Raw genomic sequence first — 19,238 nt, 5'->3', positions numbered from 1 at the left:
GGCGTACAGTACTGCAAGACCGGTTTTGCAATTTGTAACCTATGCTGCAATCATCATGTTTGCACTCGGAAACCCGCGAGCAGTGCATCAGAACAGTACAATAATACCAGGGTAAAAAGAAGAAAAGGGAAAAAAGAAACTACCGTACGAAAAGCTACGAAAAAGTAGATCCAGTAAACTGACTCATGACCTTTATATCCAATTATAAAAGTCTGTCTGTGATGATAATCTAGAGTTATGTACTAAACAGCAAAGCCAAACAGAAACGAATTCAAGATTAGGGGTAGCGAATAGGCAAGGCAAATCCAAAAAAGTTCTCCTAATTCTGCCCTACAGCCTTCACATGACGCAGAGCTTGAGAGCGGTTCCGCCTCCTTATAGTGGTGGCCCTCCACCGATCCCATCGTCATTGTCGAACTCGTGCATGTGGTCCAAGAGGTAGTTCGCAGCCAGCTGCTCGTTCTTGTTGCAGGCAAAGAACACTTCCAGGACAAGCGCCCTGTCAAAGCCCATCCCTTCAAGCTGCGCATGAAGAACGCGACAACATTACAATGAGATGGGTAAATGAGCACGAGGAATTGAGAATCACGATGGTGAGTCTAATGCAGGTGCAAGCAGATGTGCAGAAACTTGTCGGATCCATCAACTTACACGAAGTATAGCTTCGTTCTCCTCTGGAGTGACAGCAATGGTCTCAGCTGCATCCGCAATCTGGTCCAGCATGTTCCTGGTTCAGGAAGTAAAAGAATATTAAACGATGCGGGTAGCACAAGAGAACAAGAGAAGGCAGGGGCAGCACAAGGAAGAGGCGCAAACATTTCATTCTCTTCATCTCCCTCCAGAGGTTCATTGATCAAGCGCATGAATTCTGCTTGGTTTTCCTGGATCAGCTGCATGACCTGGGGATTTTGTTTCCCCAATTCTTGAAGCAGTGGCTGCACATAAATGAATTGTCAATCAGCTGTAAAAGGGGGACAGGTTTTCTAAGAGAAGGATGAGCGTGGAAAAGAACCTGTAAAATTTGAGGGTTAGCCTGCACTAAACTGAGCAAGGTTTGGAATTGTGCATTATTACGCAAAACATCAAGATTTCCCGCCCCAGCATTAGCAGAAGCATTTGGAAGGGCCTAAATTTAAAAAAGGGAAACCATCAGAACTAAATTCAACTAACTGCAAATGCATGATCACATGCATGAGTACAGGGGAGTTACTTGTGGGAAGAGGTCCAGCGGGTTAACATTTGGACCAGACGAAGGAACTGCAGCTTGAGCTGGTTGTGAAGGCTGGACAGGATTGGCTGCCTGGGAACTTGGAGGTGGTGCAGGAACATCCATCTGATCAGGAATCCCCTATAAACAACCAAAAGATATATAGGACATTAGTGTACCATACCATGGGACATTTGCTACATTGGTGTGCCACAGCCCACAGTACAAGCATATCAAAACTGTGTCATAATGTTGTACAGTACAAAGAAAACTTAATTTCTATCGGACACAAAATCACCTGCAAAAGAATCAAACTAGACAAATGTGCAGTTATTTATCATGCAGCTTCAATCTACTGTAAGCAAGACATAGTGTGTTCACTAGCTACAAGTATTTTGGTAGTCGTGGATTGCTGGAAGCTTATCATCAAGACCTAGAAAGTAATGAGGAGAAAGAATCATTCTTACAGAATATAAGTACTCAACAGCCCGCTCTGGATTGTTATATGCAGCCTGTAGAGCACGTAGCACAGTGTCTCTATCCCATGTTCCACCACCCATTTCAAGAATGGATTGAATCGTTCCTTCTAAGTTGCCGCCAGCAACAAGGTTTGAGGCAGCCTGACCATAACTATCTGCTTCAGTGCTGTTAAAGTGACAGCATAAAATATGTGTGAAATGTGATTAGCAACTTTACCAGCCATACTTAACATGAAATATCAATACATTATTGAACAAGAACTGTGCTTATTATTTATTACAGGATTAATAAAATCATATACGATGGAAGGGAAATCAGGAACTCACGATACAGCAACAGCAGGAGCTGGGGAGGCTGTGGCAGTTGGAGCAGGTGCACTGACAGGTACACTGATACAGAAAAATGTAAGAAGCATAGAGTTAGCTGGCAAAGGTAGTGCAAATCAGTGAGTGGACAACAAATTTTGCAATGTTACAACTTGATTCAACTTAACAAAGGCTCTGAAAAAATTAAAAATAGCAAGGAATCAAAGCCTGTCATGAATCTGTGAACCTTAAGCAAGCCAGCTACAGTATCAAAGCATCGCACTATGCACAACCAAACCTTGTTATGTTATAATCCGAAAAGAAACAAAGAATAACTGAAATATTTGAAAACTGTAATTGCATTTCCTATGATGACCTACAACCAGCTGAAAAGGATATAAAATGTCAATCCTCACAAGTCACACAGATCAAAGTTTACAGTGAGAACGCACGTTGGTGCCGGTGCAGCTGGTGCCACAGGTGTTTGAGGTGCAGGAGTAGCAGGAACTGTCTGAGTAGGAGGCGCCTGCAAAAGTAACTTAAGTTAATCTCAACAGTGACATAGTTCAGAAGCCTTGTAGGTAGCACACGGTTTAAAATCAAGCATAAATATTTGTATAAGGAACAAAAATATTTACAGGACAGCAAACATCAACAGATGGCAGTACAGTGAACTAAAAAGCATAGCTCAGAACTTTTCCACTGTAGTTCGACCATTTTTGTTGAATGAAAAGGTATCTTTAGTGGCATAATCAAAAGGCGTTATGCAACAGACCTCATCTATGTTTTTACTAGAGTTTATTATTCATGAGATGGGTTAAGGAAATATTGTGCATCGAAAACAAAAAACAAAAAGTGAAAAGCAGCAAGTACCAACACATGTTACACAATTGACATCTCACCTGATTTGCAGATGCCTTAGCTGGTGGTGCACTTGATGAGGCCTTGTTCTGCAAAAGGTTAACAGTTAAAAATGAAACAAAAGGAGCTCTATTATGATAACTAACATAACTCATTTCTAAAGCAATTTTAGATATTCCAAATTCACAATAGGCAGCTGCCATATCAAAAGTCAGAAGAAAAAGAACTCCCATGCTGGTAGCTTTCTGCGTCCATACATACATTTATGTCTGATATGCCAGCAATTTAGTGCACTATGAACAGTTGACCCTATTTATAACTTGGCAAAAACTTTCTTGGCATCCAATGCATAATATGCTACCCATGATTTTGGTCATTTGTTAACCAGAATATCTACCTGTCTGAGCATTATAACCAGGAAATTGTTCTCAAGAACTTGGTTTTCCTCCAACGTGGTCTCATCATTGAGCACCTTTCCTTGGTGTATGAGCATCTGTTGGTCAGCTGGGTAGACATTCTGCCCTTGTGTACTCTCTATAACCTTCTTCACATCAGCAACCTGTTTGAAGCACTTATGTCAGGAGCAGGAATGAAACACCACCAGTTTTTATCTAGATATAAAAATTGAAAGAAACATAAAAGGGGTGCTGATAGAATCTAATATTATGTAATATACTGGAAGAACCCTCATGATAGATAATAGAAACAGCGGAAGTATACTAAAAATCTCAAAGACTTTGATGGCAAGCCACAATTCATGCACCTATTTGATCCCCTCCGACATTACCAAATAGGTAAAATCCAGCATTACATCCTAAAGCTGCCTAGAAACAACTGTAAAAAAAAGTAGCACATACAGACGAGATCTAACCTCCTGAGTACAAACTGAAATCGACAATAACTGATAGCAAACCGAAATCGATAATAACTAATAAATGCACGCGCGCCCGAGGTATCATGCTGCCTTAAATGTTACGATCAAACATACTGCCTGCAGAAATTTACAACAGCAATAATAAATCGACACTGCAACTTCTGCGCAGGAAGCAACCAATAGATTAAGGCCTGACAACTTCCCCGTGCCATCTGACTCCTGTATCACCAAAAACATCACCTGGAAGGAACCCAACCCCAAGCCCACAAGCGAACTCTGCAACAGCTCTATGTTCCAGATGCTCCACTCGCGCCATCGGTACTTTGCCCTGCTGGGGATAAGTGGGAGAATCCATGTATTTACACAGCAACCTACAGATTGGATCCAAGCAAGCTTCGCTCGCGGGCTTCGACGCCCCCACCGTCTCCGCACAGGAGACCACCAAACCCTAGCCCCCCAGCGAACCTAACAATAAGCCAAATCTCGCAAAGCAGCCGAGCCAATCCATCCACCAACCGGAACCATGACACGACAGATCGGGAGCGCGAGCGATGGGTACCTTGTCAGTGGCCTCCACTTCGATCTGGAAGCTGGATCCCTTGAGCGTCTTCACGGAGACCTTCATCTCGCCGCGCCGCCGCCTGCGCGTCGAGCTCGAGGGTTGGAGGCGGACGAGGGGAGGACGGCGAGAGGAGGGCGAATTTTTTTTCCTTCGGAGTTTTCTATTTCGGTCCCTGAGGCAGTGAGGCTGAGGCGCAAGGGTGCTTTTGCTGCTGAGCCCTTAGGTTTGTTGAATTTATACGTACCCGTTTGCTGTTTCTGGAAGGTGTCCAAATCGGTCGCGTTTTGATGTTGGAAGGACGGCGTGAAAGCTGTAGCCGGATAAGGACGGTGATAGGGTGCGTGCGCCATCAACATTCTTTTCTTGCACGTGATTACGTGATTTTCATACGAAGTGCGTACCTATAATTTCAATACGATGTTCGCGTACGTATTTTTGAGAGATATCATTGTATTCATGAACCATTCGTAGTCACAAGATCATATTTCTCATCATATGAATTGCTTTATGTTGGCATATGTGTAGCTATCGATCCCATCATAACCTTTACATCAAATCAAATCATTAAAAAGTGTGTGTAATCGTAGAAAGGATGTCCTTACTGTCGAGATCTCAACCCATTTAAACACTTTCTCTTTTTTTTTTGCAAAACTCAACCCATCTAAATACTGTCGAGTAGCCAGCAAGTTAGTTATAACAACTATTTTTAGTGTAGCTAACGGGAGTGGCTACTTTGGGTTGGGTTGTATGGTTAACGAGAAATGATATTATTTTTCTAAAAATCAATCTAATTTTTTTTCATATTCTATTCAGATGACGTTTTGGCTTCGATCTTGAGCTTAATTGCAAAGACATGAACCTTAAGGATACTTAACTGAAGTGTGTCGTACATTGAAGATGTGGCTCTACACTTCTTTTGTTTCTATAGACGGTTTTTTCATTTGCGAATTTGTATTTAAGTTGAATTTTTTAATTCAACTATTTTGTGTGGGTGGCATTTGACCACCATTTGTAACAAACGTGGACTGATTCCTTTTGTTTGAGGAGGTTGAAGTCAGAATTTTCTTCAATTATCTAGAAGAAAATTCTCATATTTGTTGCTTTTTTTGCATTCTTACTAGGGCGTGCATTCACCAACATTGAGTTTTGTTATGAAACTGTTATTTGCATATTGTTCTATACAAGTATATTTATGTTTAATTGGATCATTTTTTTTTAAAGCACACAAAGTAGTTGTCCACAAGCCATATCATGAAAATTTGCATACCACACCTGTACGTTAGATATTAAAAGAGAAAATGAAAAAGATTCCTTTTGATCCCCAACTTCTTTGTAACCATAAATTCCTCTATGACTGATGGTAGTAGGCTTCAAATTTTATGATCTTTAACTAATAATTTAACTATTATTTTTTATTTTTATAATGTAAATTTTATATGGTTGGACTCGTAATCAAATATACTTTACGATCATAATTTTGTAACCATGAATAATATGATATAAGATAAATGAATAGTCAAAATATAATTTGGAAGATCATACCAAATCATATCATACCTTATAAATAAAAATGGAGCGAGTAGTAGGCACACTTCAAGACCATGGAAGCTAGAAGCAGCATGCAAGAAAAAAAAAGCCCAGGCAAGCAGCGAGGCATTCGCAATGAAACTTAGGAGCATCGACCAATATATTGTATTTGTGCTTTGTGTTTTTTTTTCTGCTTCATGGCCTTTACATGGTAGCCGTAGGAGTAGGAGCAGGAGAAAGGTGCAGAAGAATAAGGTATGAAGGAATATGTTTCTTAGCATTACCAAAATTTTAACTATAACTGACTTTTAAAACACTTAGTTTTAGAAAAAAAATGTGTAGAGCTATCTTGAGAGTACTTTCATAATATCCTAGCATTGCCCTTTTTTATTAAAAGAATATTTTAGTAAAATAAGAGCTACAATTATATTTTATTTAGAGACCGTGTTGATAAAAGACAAAGCCGGTTGACGGACAAATTTGAACAACGTAAAGGGTGTGCGTGCCAAAACGTGTACAAAGCACCAGAAAAGCGGCGAATTAAACCGAGCCCGTATCTCTATTCTCTACACTTATCCCAAACAGGTACGCCATGCGCGACCAAACAGAAGCCGCCGCGTCTGCTGTCAGGCGCCCACGTTGTACGGCCACAGGATATACACACGGTTCTGCGTCCGCAGCCGATCCCCTCTCTGCGCCATGGTTTTCTGCCGCCGCACGGGCTTGCCTGCCAAAAAGCAAGAAGACAATTCATCGCTTTCTCTATTTGGGGATCTAAGCCCATAAAGTTTTGGGCCGTAACCAAGTCTGGACTCCATTGGGCCATCATACCGACGAGGAGCAAAAAGAACAACATTTAGCGCAGCATCGAAACGTTTCTCAAACTCCAGGCTTCCAGGATTCTTTAACCTGGGGTATATTTCCTACTGTAATTCCTTTTCCTTACACGGGGTTGTTTCTGCATGTTTTTTGTAAGTACTTTTTTGTTTTAAAAAAGGTATAAATTCGTAATGAGCATAAACCGCACGATTAAGCAAGTGCGGAGACCTAATGATCCAGGCTAACGCCGAGGACGTAATGGCGGACAAGTTTTCAGAGATAATGGCGCAACTTGCCCGGAGGAATTCATATCAAAGTTTGCGCGCTTTTCGCGAGCTCTCTTTTTCTGCTGCTTCTTTTTCAAAAGCCCCGCGCGGAATCAAACTTGATACAGCCTAGTCGCTAGTTCTCTCGTTGATTACGCAGACAAAAGCAAATCTCTAGCTTGAGGAGGTCAGAGCCCTTGACGAGATTCTCTCGGATCCGTCTGATGTGTGCCATTTATAGTTTTTGGATTTGTTCATTAGTCAGAGCGCGCGATTATGTTGGTGCTAAATATAATTCAGGTTCAGCCCCCAAGCGATGGCCGGTTCACACCGGCTGCCCCCCACCAAATTTCACCTCGTGATCGAGCTGGGAAATATCGTTTGAAAACCGAGCGGGTTCTTTAAAATTTGAGCACGAGGATTTCTTGGAGATTGCGTGCGCGGCGCGTGGGATCTCTGTGTATCAGGGTCGTCGTTCCCATGAAACCGACGCAGGGTTCTGAAAAGTTCTTGCGTATCCTGCAGCCAAGTGGTCGGTGCCCTTCTCGTCCATGTTTTTGTCTGGCCTGGTAGCCTTGCGGACACGTGGCCGGTTGGATCTAAGAAGGCAAGAACGAACGGCGCAGGAAAAAGAGAAAGGCGACTGTCGTCCGCAAACATGGGCGACTGGGAAAGGAAACTACTGCTCAAAGCCTCTAAGCAAGAATGCATGGAAATTGTTTTTAAAATAAAAATAATACCATAGAAATAAAAAATAGGGAAAAGTCCTATTTTCACCATTCAACTATAGCAGAAGTCTGATTTTTCAACTTACAACTACAAAACAGGACATAGGGAGCTATCCAACTATCAAAAACGGGCAAATTTTATCCTTGAGTGAATTCCCTTGATGCCATTGAAAATTATACCGCTTCCCTCGTTGCTATCGAAATTCTTTGAGTTCCTCCACTGCCACTACTTCAATTTTACAATTCCCTCACTGTCATTACCGTCAATGGCTGTTAGGTTGCTGTTAACTTCAGTGGAAAAGATGATTATACCCTTGCCAGTAGAATGGAGTGAAATTTGCTTCAATTCCTTACATGTCATTGCACATCTCAATCGCTACAAATATAAGTTGAGTAAGAAAAATGAGTAACATGCCACGGTGAGCAAAATAAAATATCATGATAAAACAATATATATGATTTCAACACCCAAATCCAATATAGGAGCTCAACAAGTAGTCAGACATGCATAATATCTCCAAAGTTCTAAATAAGGACTGGTCACAATATATGCTCTCGTACAGATCCATCACATGACATGCATAAGTTGTCAATTACATGCCACCAAAGTTAAATAGCAAAAAGACCATTACGGATCTGTTCTTCCAACCAAAATGAGTTGAGTTTCAGTTTCTCAGCACATAGACATTAGCTTGGAGACACATCTTCCAGCATCCAGATCATACAACTTTCATCCCACAAAATTAGCAAAATAGGCTAAGATAGCAGCACATTCATTCAAGGATTTTCCTTTTGCTTCTAGCACCCATTGTGGGGCTGTCAGGAGTAGGAGTCTTGCTTCTGGTGCACATAGTAGGATTTTGAGGTGGCACCAATTCTTGCTTCTTTGACTCCGTTGCAGCCTTTTGCTTCTTAGCATTCCCTTGTGCTTTCCTCTTCTTCTTTGTAGACTTGGAGGTAGCAGGAGTTGGTGTATTAGCTTCACAAGGGTACTGAATGGACAACGGCTCAGGTTGGCTCGAGTCACATCCGGACCTGCACATTCATTTTTTTTATTTTCATAACCTGGACAATGATCATGTGGAGAAGCTATATGGTACATCAAAACTGAACTTACTTCGGATTTGAGCTCACAGTATTTGAGTGTCCTTGGCTGCATTACAGATTGAAATATAGGTTGTAGGTTCAATTGATTGGCTGGTTGTAGGTCCAGTGAGTAGGCAGGTTGTAGGCTGAGTGGATTGAGTTTCTACACACTTCTTTGATACAGCAGGCCACTTAGGAATTTCTGTGGGCAGGGTATATGCAATATAAATGTTCACTACTTTACTTCCCACATGTCTAGCAAACATTGTAAGCATAAGCATATCTTGGTCTGATTTGACTTCTAAGTAGTTTTCACTGGCATCATCATAATAGGTAACAGTCACAAGTTCCTTGTAACCTCTTGTAACCCGGAGGATACTTGTCTACAATTTCATCGGCGAAATCCTTGAAATTGCACATGTCTGAGTTAACAACCATGGTGCGAGAAGGAAAAAGGACTAATCTTTTGTTACATCTGCACGAGATGAAAAAGAGAGATGATAACAAAGCAACCAACATCATTTCTACTTCTAGCATTGCCAGCAAGTCTTATTTGCAACAAATAACTTGATTTAGGGTCCATCCTGTGCATTAAGATACAATCAAAGCTACAAAAATTACTAGTGCTTCTCCTTTTACTATACTCCACTAAGCAATCAACATGGTTATCAAACAAATGACAACAACAATACGTATCCTGGAAGGAGCCAAGCAGGTTGGCTTGGACTCAAAGAAGCCATGATTGCTACCGTCATCCTCCCCTAGCGCTCTAGCCTGCTGCCGGCTCTCTGCTCCACGCCCGGGCCGTGCCCGCCAGCACGCGTGCCTGCTGCTCTCTGCGAGGTGCTGGGGCCGCACCCCCCACGTGTGCGTCGATGGTGCTCCGCTCGGCGCCCGAGTCGCACTTGCCCGCGCGCGAGTGTCGCTGTCGCGCGTCGTCCCGGTCACCATGCGCCCGCCCGCAAAGCCACGCCGCTCGCTCGGTTTCTGCCCTCTCCACCCGCCGCACCACTTGCTAGGGTTTAGGGCTAACGGATGTGGTCCCTCTGTCAGGTGGATAAGGGGAGGGGACGGGAGGAATCAGCGGCAGGAGATAGACCGCTCCAGAAGATAAGGCTCCTTACATGTGGGCCCATACTGTCATTGGAAGAGGGGTAATGTAGGGAGTGAAAATAGTGGTAAATAACCCTTCAGATTGTGGGCCCGCCAGTCAGTGAAAGGGTACTTAATGGCCGCTAGTAAGTGAAAGGGTACTTAATGACCATTGATAGTAATAGCAGTGAGGGAATTGTAAAATTGAAGTAGTGGCAGTGAAGGAACTTGTAGAATTTTGATGGCAATGAGGGAAGCGGTATAATTTTCAATGGCATTGAGGGAATTTACTCTTGATCCTTTGGGGGGTTTCAAGAGTGGTTTTACATTTTCTAAAAAAATTAAAAAGTTTACGTTTACTTAAAAATTCATAACTAATTCATTTTTAGAAAACTTTTTATACCAACTTCATATTTATTGGATTTAAAATGAATTAGTTATAATTTTTTTTATTAAAGCAAAACTTTTTAAATTAGAAAATGCAAAACCACCCTCGAAACCACATAAAGGACCAAATTTGACTGGTTTTGACAGTTGGATGGCCCTCCCCATCTGGTTTTGTGGGCGTGGGTTGAAAATCAGACTTGTGTTATAGTTCGAGAATGAAAATAAGACTTTTCAAAAAAAAAGATTAGCGTCATTCAAACATGCACGTGTGAATGAGAAAAAATATTGTTCAAAGCGAGAAGGCAATGGAAAGAAGAAGGGATCTATCAATATCGTTGCAAACATGTGCAGATGAGAAAATACTGTTGAAAACAAGAATGACATGAGGGCAAGGGAGGAAATTCTAAGGTTGGTACCGTCGGAAAAATGGAAACATCGTACACAAATGAGAATAGCGTAAGAGCGTACACGCCACGAGCAAACCGTGAGGCCGGGCCATATATGACGTCGAGACGACATGACATCACACGGCGTCTGTTCCCGCGAGCCGAGCGGCGAGCGGTGCAACGCTGACTGCGGAACGAGAGGGCGCACCGACGCGTGCGACCGGGGCAGGGGAAGCCGGAGGGAGGGAGGACGCATACTACGAGCACAGCTCATATTTCACCGCCGTGCGCCTCGCGGCGTCGGTGGCGTGCTGGCGTGTGCGCTCGCAGAACCCCTGCGTCTTTTCCGAGCAAGATGCTCGGCTTCACTCTGCCGTGCCGTCAATGGCATATGCTGCACGGTTCTGTAAACACGACCTGTGTAATTGTGTCGATCTGTGACTTCTGTCGAACCGTCAATTTGGTCTCTGGTGATACCGCGTCTCGCCAACGCCAAGCAGTAAACGGCTCCGCCTGGTCGTGGTCTGAGTCTGAGTCCGAGTCGATGATAAGATTCACGTTAACGTTTTCAGAGTCGGGAGAGATGCTGAGCCATCATCGATCAGCTTCCAGCAAGGTGCACACCATGCAGAGTGCAGATACAGCAAAGCTCAGGCAGGCCTAACCCATGATGCAACTCATGCACACCCAAGAATGGAAAGTTCCGCGTTTCAATTATTGTGACAGGGCTTCATGAATCATGAGGAAGGTTTTCCTATTTCTGACGTTTGAATATGATATCCTATCACAAAACTCGGATGCAACAGAAAAGCAGCATTTCCTATTCTGGCACTGCCCACCCATCCATCTTCCTGAACTTGTGTCCCAAAAAAAAAAAACAAAGAAAGACTCGTCCTCCTGAATTTCAGAAACTTTCAGATGGTTCAGTAAGTACTACAAAAACCTCCTGAACTCCGAAATGTTTTAGTATTCACCGCCCTGAATTCACAATTGCCCACATGCTCGACACAAAAGCTCTACCGGATCTCCTGAGTCCTGACCATTTCATCGATGCATGTTTAATACTTCCTGAATGACGAAGTAAATCAAGCTGTAACTGGCATCAGCATTTTCCCGGTGCGCCGACTCCTTCGATCTCTAGTTCATTCAGAGAAAATAAAAAGGCCTAGCGTCTATCGGCTACAGCTCATCCACGCTGTACTCCGTTCGTACTCAACTTTTTTGTATTTTTCAAACATCTGTGTTAGCGGATTCACTAAACAATGGGTTTATAAGAGGCTGCAACTTTTGTATTCTTGCCCAAAAGCCCACCATCACACGGATTTTATTTTCCCCAAGTTGCAACCCGGTGCAGAGAACTAGGCGCTTGCCGCGAAACAAAATTGCTCTCCAATCTGTCCCCATTCCTGTGCCTTTCTGCCTTTTTAGCTGCGCTTCAATAGACAATAATCTATCCTTCTTATCAGAAACTTTTGCTTCAGAATCATCTGTGGTGAAAGTGCAGGAGATGGAGAATACAGAATAAAGCCACCCCCCCTGAATGAGATTGTTTAAGGGATTGACCATTCCATAGACACACTGATGATACTCTAAACTAAGCCTGCAATCCTGCAGGCTGCTGTCCAGGCCTTACGATTAGAACATTTGGTGACATTACAGGTAATGTGCTGTCCTTAGTGCTCTGATTTTGTATCTTGTCCATGGAGGTGCCTCTGCTCATATAGTACCATATAGGAGTACTTGTTAACTTGTCCCTTCTGCAATGCAGGAGGCAAGGCGTACAGAAAGGTGTGTCTTTTTTTTTTGATCATGTCATACATTAGGAATAGCACTCAGTCTCAGTGAGTGTATGTCCATATTTTTGTATTCCTATAGTGGTAGTGTGGTACTGTACTGCTGTATGCAGCTGTGGCACTTGAATCCTCTAGGATCTTGGCACGGTCTCTGCCTGTCTTGAAATAAATTCTGGCTATGGCGCCAACAGATGTTACCAGTCAAGAAATCTTTATGCCAGGCAATATACTAATGGCTTCTATAACTGATACGCGCTGCCACTTTTTCTCTAGTGGCAAAGATACATTGCACACATCAGTTGGTACTAAATTAATGACTACTTGGCGTTTCAGTATTTCAGTTCATGCCCCAAATACATCACATATTCCTATTTTTAAAAATAAAATCCTCTCACATTTATGCATTACTACTTGTTAGTGATAGATAGTGATAGTGTCGGATTTAGTGACCCGCAGTCCACCTAGAGGGTACCCAGATGGTTGATTTGTAGGCAGAGAGGATCGCAAGACCATGAACTTTATGGTAACGCAAGGCACAAGATACATAGATTTATACAGGTTCGGACCGCCAGTGTAGCGTAATACCCTATATCCTGTTTTGGGGATTGTATTGCACCCTGCGTTCAGGTGTTGATTGTTGTGTTGAGGGATTGGATCGTTTCCCCTCCTAGGAGTACCCCTACCTCCCCTTATATACTCCGAGGGGTAGGGTTATATGGCAGAACCACTAGTTGATTACTATAGATGAGATCTAGTCGGATTACAACATATGGGGAGTCCTAGTCGGACTCTATCTTATGTCTTCTTCATCAAGTCGGGCCGACCCATTAGTGGTCGGCTAGGCCTACCATAAGGGTACCGGGTATCTATAACCGTCAGATAGATAAATAAATAATAATTTTGCAGCATCCATATTCCATGAGGTCACATGAGGCAACGAGTTGGCAACCAAACCAAGAAGATTGAAGAGTAGATTTAACAAAGATTCACAAAATTGCTCGCTCCGTTTTATAACATTAGTCCCTTTTTTATAAGCATGTTTCTTAAAGTTTGCCCATTGCACAAACAAAAATCCTTCATTCTACAAATGAGATTAAGTGACACCAAAATTGCGTTGCGTTGAATAATATTTTTCTTTCAAGTTGCGGGATGATTTGGTTCTATGCCAAATTTCTCTCATCAAGCCTCGCCAAAGTAATCAAATTGGAGAAACCACAGTATTTAGTAATTTGCCAAAATATGACAGCAAATCAATTGCTGCCGAATCCAACCCAAAAAGACAATAAACATTATTACGTGTAATAAATGGAATATCATACGGTCAGATCTGCGCTCTAGCCATAGGAGATCGCGCCTATATATAGCCCAGAGCCCAAGCGAAATCCCACACATTGCCGGCCGCCGCCGCTGCCTAAACGCAGATCAAGGCCCCCCAAATCTTCGTCTCCAATGGCGCTCGTGATGCTGATGGTGATCGCGTCCCCTGTCCTGGTGTTGCTCCTGCGGGCGGCGTGGGTGGCCCTGTCCTGCTACGTCCTGACGCCACTGAGGATCCGGCGGATCATGGCCCGGCAGGGCGTCCACGGCCCCCCGCCTCGTCTGCTCATCGGAAACCTCCGCGACGTGTCGGCGATGGTGGCGCAGTCCACCGCCGACGACATGCCGGCCCTGAGCCACGACATCGTCGGCCGCCTCATGCCGCACTACGTGCTCTGGTCCAAGACCTACGGTGAGGCACCCGACCTGGCTGCCGCGTGCGAACCGCCCGCCGCCATTGCGCCGTCGTTGACCGACCGCGCAGTACTGTACTGACGACGCCGTGGAATGTTCTTGGGTCGCGTGCAGGAAAGTTCTTCGTCTACTGGTACGGCAGCGAGCCGCGGTTGTGCCTGACGGACGCGGCCATGATCAAGGAGTTCCTCTCGTCCAAGTACGCGGCGAGCGCCACGGGGAAGTCGTGGCTCCAGCGGCAGGGGACCAGGCACTTCATCGGCCGGGGACTCCTCATGGCCAACGGCGCGCACTGGTCGCACCAGCGCCACGTCGTCGCGCCGGCGTTCATGGCCGACAAGCTCAAGGTTCGTGTCGCGCGCCGCCGCCGCCGCCGTTGCCGCCGTCCGCATTCTGTATTTCTTTGTTAATTTCTTTTCTTCCGGACCGAGTCGTGTTACTGACTAACGTCACCGGCCGCGTCACAGGGGCGTGTGGGCCACATGGTTGAGTGCACGAAGCAGACGATCCGGGCGCTGCGGGAGGCGGCGGCGGCGACGCCGTCCCCGGGCGGCGGGCGGCGGTGCGAGGTGGACATCGCCGCGTACATGACCCGCCTGACCGGCGACATCATCTCGCGGACCGAGTTCGACACGAGCTATGATACCGGGAAGCGAATCTTCCACCTCCTCGAGGACCTGCAGCGCCTCACGGCGCGATCAAGCCGCCACCTCTGGATCCCCGGCAGCCAGTGAGTCCCCTCCGCCTCCTGATCCCCCTCGCCGCCGGCCGCCGCCGCCCCGCCGCTTGCCGCTCGTCTTTTGTCTAGTAACCCGTGCACCTACGCACGCACGCGCTCACTCCCTTACCTGGCCTTTTGTCGCTACCCATGTCCCGGTCCTCTGCCTGCATATGCGTGTGCAGTCCTCCGACCTGAACTAACCTTAAGCAGTTAAGCTATTTCCATGGATTAAACTAAGCTAAATCCGTTTCGCTCCTGGAGCTAATCGCGCTTAAGCGATCGATTAGTCAATTGATTCTCTAGCGGTGCCGTTCCATCGCTGTCCGGCTAGTTTTGGACACTGGCATGCACACTCTGACTCGAGGCCGAGGCATCGGCTTGTGTTGATGCCTCGAAACGATTCCATCGTGGCACGGGCATTGCCGTACGCCTGTCAGCTGTAAACAATTTTTGGACATGCACACACTAGCTGGTGCTTTGACTGACCACTGACGTACGTGCGTGTCTGGGATTAATTGTCTCGACGTCGCGTCGTGCAGGTACTTCCCGAGCAAGTACAGGCGGGAGATCAGGCGGCTGAACGGCGAGCTGGAGGCGGTGCTGACGGAGTCCATCGGGCGGAGCCGGGAGATCGCCGACGAGGGCCGCGCCACGTCGGCCTACGGCCGGGGGCTCCTGGCCATGCTGCTGACCGAGATGGAGCGGAAGAAGCAGGACGACGGGGCCGCGGCCGGCGGCCGGAAGCAGCAGCAGCAGTTCAGCTACGACCTGCAGCTGGTGATCGACGAGTGCAAGACGTTCTTCTTCGCCGGGCACGACACGTCGGCGCTGCTCCTCACCTGGGCGCTCATGCTCCTCGCCACGCACCACGAGTGGCAGGACCGGGCCCGCGCCGAGGTCGCCCGCGTCTGCGGCGACGCCCCGCCGTCCTACGACGACCTCTCCAAGCTCAACGTGGTACGTCCGGCTCCGACGTGCGTCATATAATATAGTATTAACTTGCGGCCGGGCCGGACCGCCGGAACATGAGGCATTGCTGACGACATGTTTGCATCGTTGCAGCTGCAGATGATCATCCACGAGACGCTTCGGCTGTACCCGCCGGCGACGCTGCTGCCGCGGATGGTGTTCGAGGACATCCGGCTCGGCGGTGGCATCGGAGGCGGCGAAAGCCTCCACCTGCCGGCCGGCCTATCGGTGTGGATCCCGGTGCTAGCCATCCACCACGACGAGTCCATCTGGGGCCCCGACGCGCACGAGTTCAGGCCGGAGCGGTTCGCGTCGGGGCGGCGCCCGGCGTTCCTGCCGTTCGCGGCGGGCCCGCGCAACTGCGTCGGCCAGGCGTACGCGCTCGTCGAGGCCAAGGTCGTGCTCGCCATGCTGCTCCAGCAATTCCGCCTCGCCATCTCCGACGACTACCGCCACGCGCCCGTCAACGTGCTCACCCTCCGCCCCAAGCACGGAGTGCCCGTCCACCTCCGCCCGCTGCGGCCATGAGCTCAGCCCCCATTCGTTTTGTTCCTTTGCTCGCCGGCTTCTCGGCTAGCTTAACTCTTGTGGCGTCGTGCTGCAGCTGTAGAGGGTGGTTAAAGTTTTGTGCTCTCCGGTTGGTTCTCCGGCCGGCTCGCTGACAGGTGGGGCCGGCATGTCAGGTGCTGATCAAGTTAGTAGTTTAACCTGATGCAGCAATATGCGTGTAGGTTGGAGCTTTGGGTACTGAGTTAGGGGACATATATGTATGCAGATTAGTTACATAATAACATTGACTGATCACAAGAATTAGCACATGGGTTTGCATCATCGTGTGCTCTGGTACGGTTCTGCCTAGATCATGCAGATTACAGGGGGCTGAACTGAAGGGAGCAGACATAGCAAAATGTTAATTTTGACAGTATGATAAGAAGCATGGCAGAGTGAATGGGACAAACTAAGCGCTGGTTTGCAGATCAGTCTCAAGCAGAGATGCCTGCTAAATAAGATAACTAAAACAACCCGGCTGTACAACACTTGAGAGGATGCAAACTAGATAAACAAAGCAACAAAGAACAGAGTGCTGGATTACTGGCGGCGGAAGAAAAGCATGTGGGCTGACCATCCCACAGGGCGCATGCACTGCCCATCCGCCAGCGGATGAGAACACGTGGTACTTAGAAGCACCTCGACACGCTTGTTATGAGATTGTGCAATTTTTTTGTTACTTCCTAATTAAACATTAGCTAAGGGCATTTCTACTCTGTTCTAATTTTTCACTAATGAAATTTACGAGAATAAAACAACTTTATATAAGATTGAAACATTACTCCTATGTATATCAGTACTCATTACTCCATCCGTTTCAAAATGCAGATCGTTTTGACTTTTTTAGTTATACAGATTTTAATATGTATCTCGACATAATCCTATATTTAGATGCATAGCAAACTTTATAGCAAAATTTATATAGCTAGAAAAATTAAAACGACCTACTTTTATAACGGAGGACCAAACAAAATCTTAGCACTCCCGCATAGTTAGCCCCGACCCACAAAACAACCCCTGGATGGGCATAAGGTCAAGGAGTAACCGTGGTCGCCAAAAGACAATCCCGGCCGTCGCGAAGCGCCCGCCCCGCACGTGTGCGGTGTGCCCGCACGCGCGCGTGCACGTCCCGCCGCACGCACCCCTCTGATCGATGGGCGATGATCAGGAGCTAAATGCTGCGGCTAGCAGGCAAAGCAGCAAGCACAGCTTAAAAGACAGAAGGGGCATCGATGCATTTTACCGGCAACTTAGTGTGTGCGCCATTTAATTAACATTATCGGCAGGGAATGGGATGGCATATAAATCTATCTATCTATCAAAGCCCAAGCACCACTAACTCGGTAGCTAGCGATCGGGCGAGAGGGAACCTTATCTTACCAGCTGCTAACCACGGGTTAGTTAAATTAAGTAATTATTAACCATCCCCCGGACCCGGCTGGTAGTTCTTTACACACTGTACGTGTCTCGGCTAGCTGTTGAGCATTACATTGGGCTGGCTGACAAACCTTTTGTTCGTGCAAAGTGGGCGATCTTTAGCTGATGATGAGTAGTACTATAATCCCTTGTTTTAGAGTTTTATATTATTATTAGTACTCACGGCTGAAAAAGGTTATTCTAGACATTGACATCAGACGGCAATCGTTTTAATTCCCGTCGTTGTTACAATTTTTTTTAAACGAACCGGCAGAAGAGCTACATGTTATATTAAAAAGAGAGAAAGTCTGAACATATGTAAAAGGTTATGCACATGTCGTGTTATAACAGCAAAGGAAATAGGAGCTCAAGAGCGCAGTAACATGATTTGATAAGAAATGCAACCGCGGGACTTTTGCGAATATCGGGCGGTGTGCTAGCGCTTTGGTTTATAAGAGGATGCATGTGGTTGACTACAATGTATATAATAATCTCTCACCCTTGCAGTGAACATCGCCGTAGAAAGGCTTTGTTAGCACTAAAGATATGATAGTATAAGCCGAGCATTTTCTGTCTGCACGATGCAACTATGTAAAGGCATCGTTAGTTGCTGTTAATCGGTTTAATTACAGGGCCGTATGTAGCTTTACGTGATGCGACAGGAGGCGGAGGCGCCCTGTGATTTGGCACCAAGTGCGCAAGTTGCACATACATATATACATATATCTCGCCTAGTTTAGCCGTGGTGCACGCGATGGCTTTAGTGTCAACTTTGTGGGTATAATGCAGAATGATTGCAACCTTTTGCCTGTAGGCATCGACGGCCGGCTTTGTTAACTACCTTAACATGGGCGATCGACCGTTTCAGGAAAAAAATGTGGGTGCGGTAAGGTTAGCGGGATCGGTTTGACCCGTGCAATTGCGCGGCACTGCTATTGATGGGTGTAAATCAACCGCACTCTCCGTTCCGAGATATAAAATGCTTTTAGTTTTGTTCTAAGTTAAGCTTTTCTATTTATGATCAAAATTTTTTTTCGAATCATTTATGATCAAGTTTGTATACTAACATTTACACGAACCAAACAAAGCACTACGAAGACATATTTTATATTGAAATTAATTTGTTACCGTGGATGTCAAAGTTAAAATGTTTGACTTGGAATAAAACTAAGACATCTTAAATTGTAGAATGAAGAAAGTATATATAAAGTTATATTTTCCCTTTTCTTTTATCTAGCTTAAGCTTCATCAACAAGCTAGCAACGTAAAATGAAACAGCTAGAAAACATGATCGTGCTTCGTGCATCCTGTGAGAATATCATGCTACACATATGAGATGACTTAAGTTGGGGGTGGGGAGAGGTTTGGCCATTGAAAATGTACTAGTATGTAACAAAAGCCTCTTTAGTAAAAATCTGTTTGGAATCTAGGAATTTCTCAAGAAATAAAAAATTAATTACCATGGGAATCGACAAAACT

The 19,238-nt window shown here is 45.6% G+C and overlaps 2 protein-coding genes across 2 annotated transcripts; one reads left to right on the top strand and one right to left on the bottom strand.

Moving 5' to 3' along the window:
* Positions 1–165: 165 nt before the first annotated feature.
* On the bottom strand, positions 166–4,475 carry LOC101764257 (probable ubiquitin receptor RAD23). Its single transcript, XM_004956721.2, has 11 exons — positions 4,287–4,475; positions 3,251–3,412; positions 2,895–2,942; positions 2,445–2,518; positions 2,014–2,076; positions 1,675–1,852; positions 1,211–1,348; positions 1,013–1,126; positions 817–935; positions 652–727; positions 166–522 (listed from the first exon to the last, which is right to left on the bottom strand). Exons 1-11 carry the CDS (start codon positions 4,350–4,352, stop codon positions 376–378), a joined length of 1,185 nt encoding a protein of 394 aa, XP_004956778.1. The 5' UTR covers positions 4,353–4,475; the 3' UTR covers positions 166–375.
* A 9,305-nt stretch (positions 4,476–13,780) lies between these two features.
* On the top strand, positions 13,781–16,743 carry LOC101763452 (cytokinin hydroxylase). The gene is made up of 5 exons (XM_004956718.2): positions 13,781–14,102; positions 14,219–14,451; positions 14,572–14,834; positions 15,365–15,782; positions 15,888–16,743. The coding sequence occupies exons 1-5, from the start codon at positions 13,823–13,825 to the stop codon at positions 16,320–16,322; spliced, it is 1,629 nt and encodes a 542-aa protein (XP_004956775.1). The 5' UTR covers positions 13,781–13,822; the 3' UTR covers positions 16,323–16,743.
* The last annotated feature ends 2,495 nt before the right edge of the window (positions 16,744–19,238 follow it).

This window comes from Setaria italica, chromosome II, assembly GCF_000263155.2.
Source record: "Setaria italica strain Yugu1 chromosome II, Setaria_italica_v2.0, whole genome shotgun sequence".
Taxonomy (NCBI): Eukaryota; Viridiplantae; Streptophyta; class Magnoliopsida; order Poales; family Poaceae; genus Setaria; species Setaria italica.
The sequence above is the reverse complement of the archived record's forward strand: the minus strand, read 5'-3'. Positions and strand labels throughout refer to the sequence as shown.

Coding starts and splice junctions, on each gene's coding strand:
- LOC101763452 (XM_004956718.2), top strand. CDS start 13,823: ATGGCGCTCGTGATGCTGATGGTGATCGCGTCCCCTGTCCTGGTGTTG. Junction 14,452..14,571: donor TCATGGCCGACAAGCTCAAG/GTTCGTGTCGCG, acceptor GCCGCGTCACAG/GGGCGTGTGGGCCACATGGT. Junction 15,783..15,887: donor ACCTCTCCAAGCTCAACGTG/GTACGTCCGGCT, acceptor GCATCGTTGCAG/CTGCAGATGATCATCCACGA.
- LOC101764257 (XM_004956721.2), bottom strand. CDS start 4,352: ATGAAGGTCTCCGTGAAGACGCTCAAGGGATCCAGCTTCCAGATCGAA. Junction 2,519..2,894: donor CTAAGGCATCTGCAAATCAG/GTGAGATGTCAA, acceptor TTACTTTTGCAG/GCGCCTCCTACTCAGACAGT. Junction 523..651: donor AGAACGAAGCTATACTTCGT/GTAAGTTGATGG, acceptor CTTCATGCGCAG/CTTGAAGGGATGGGCTTTGA.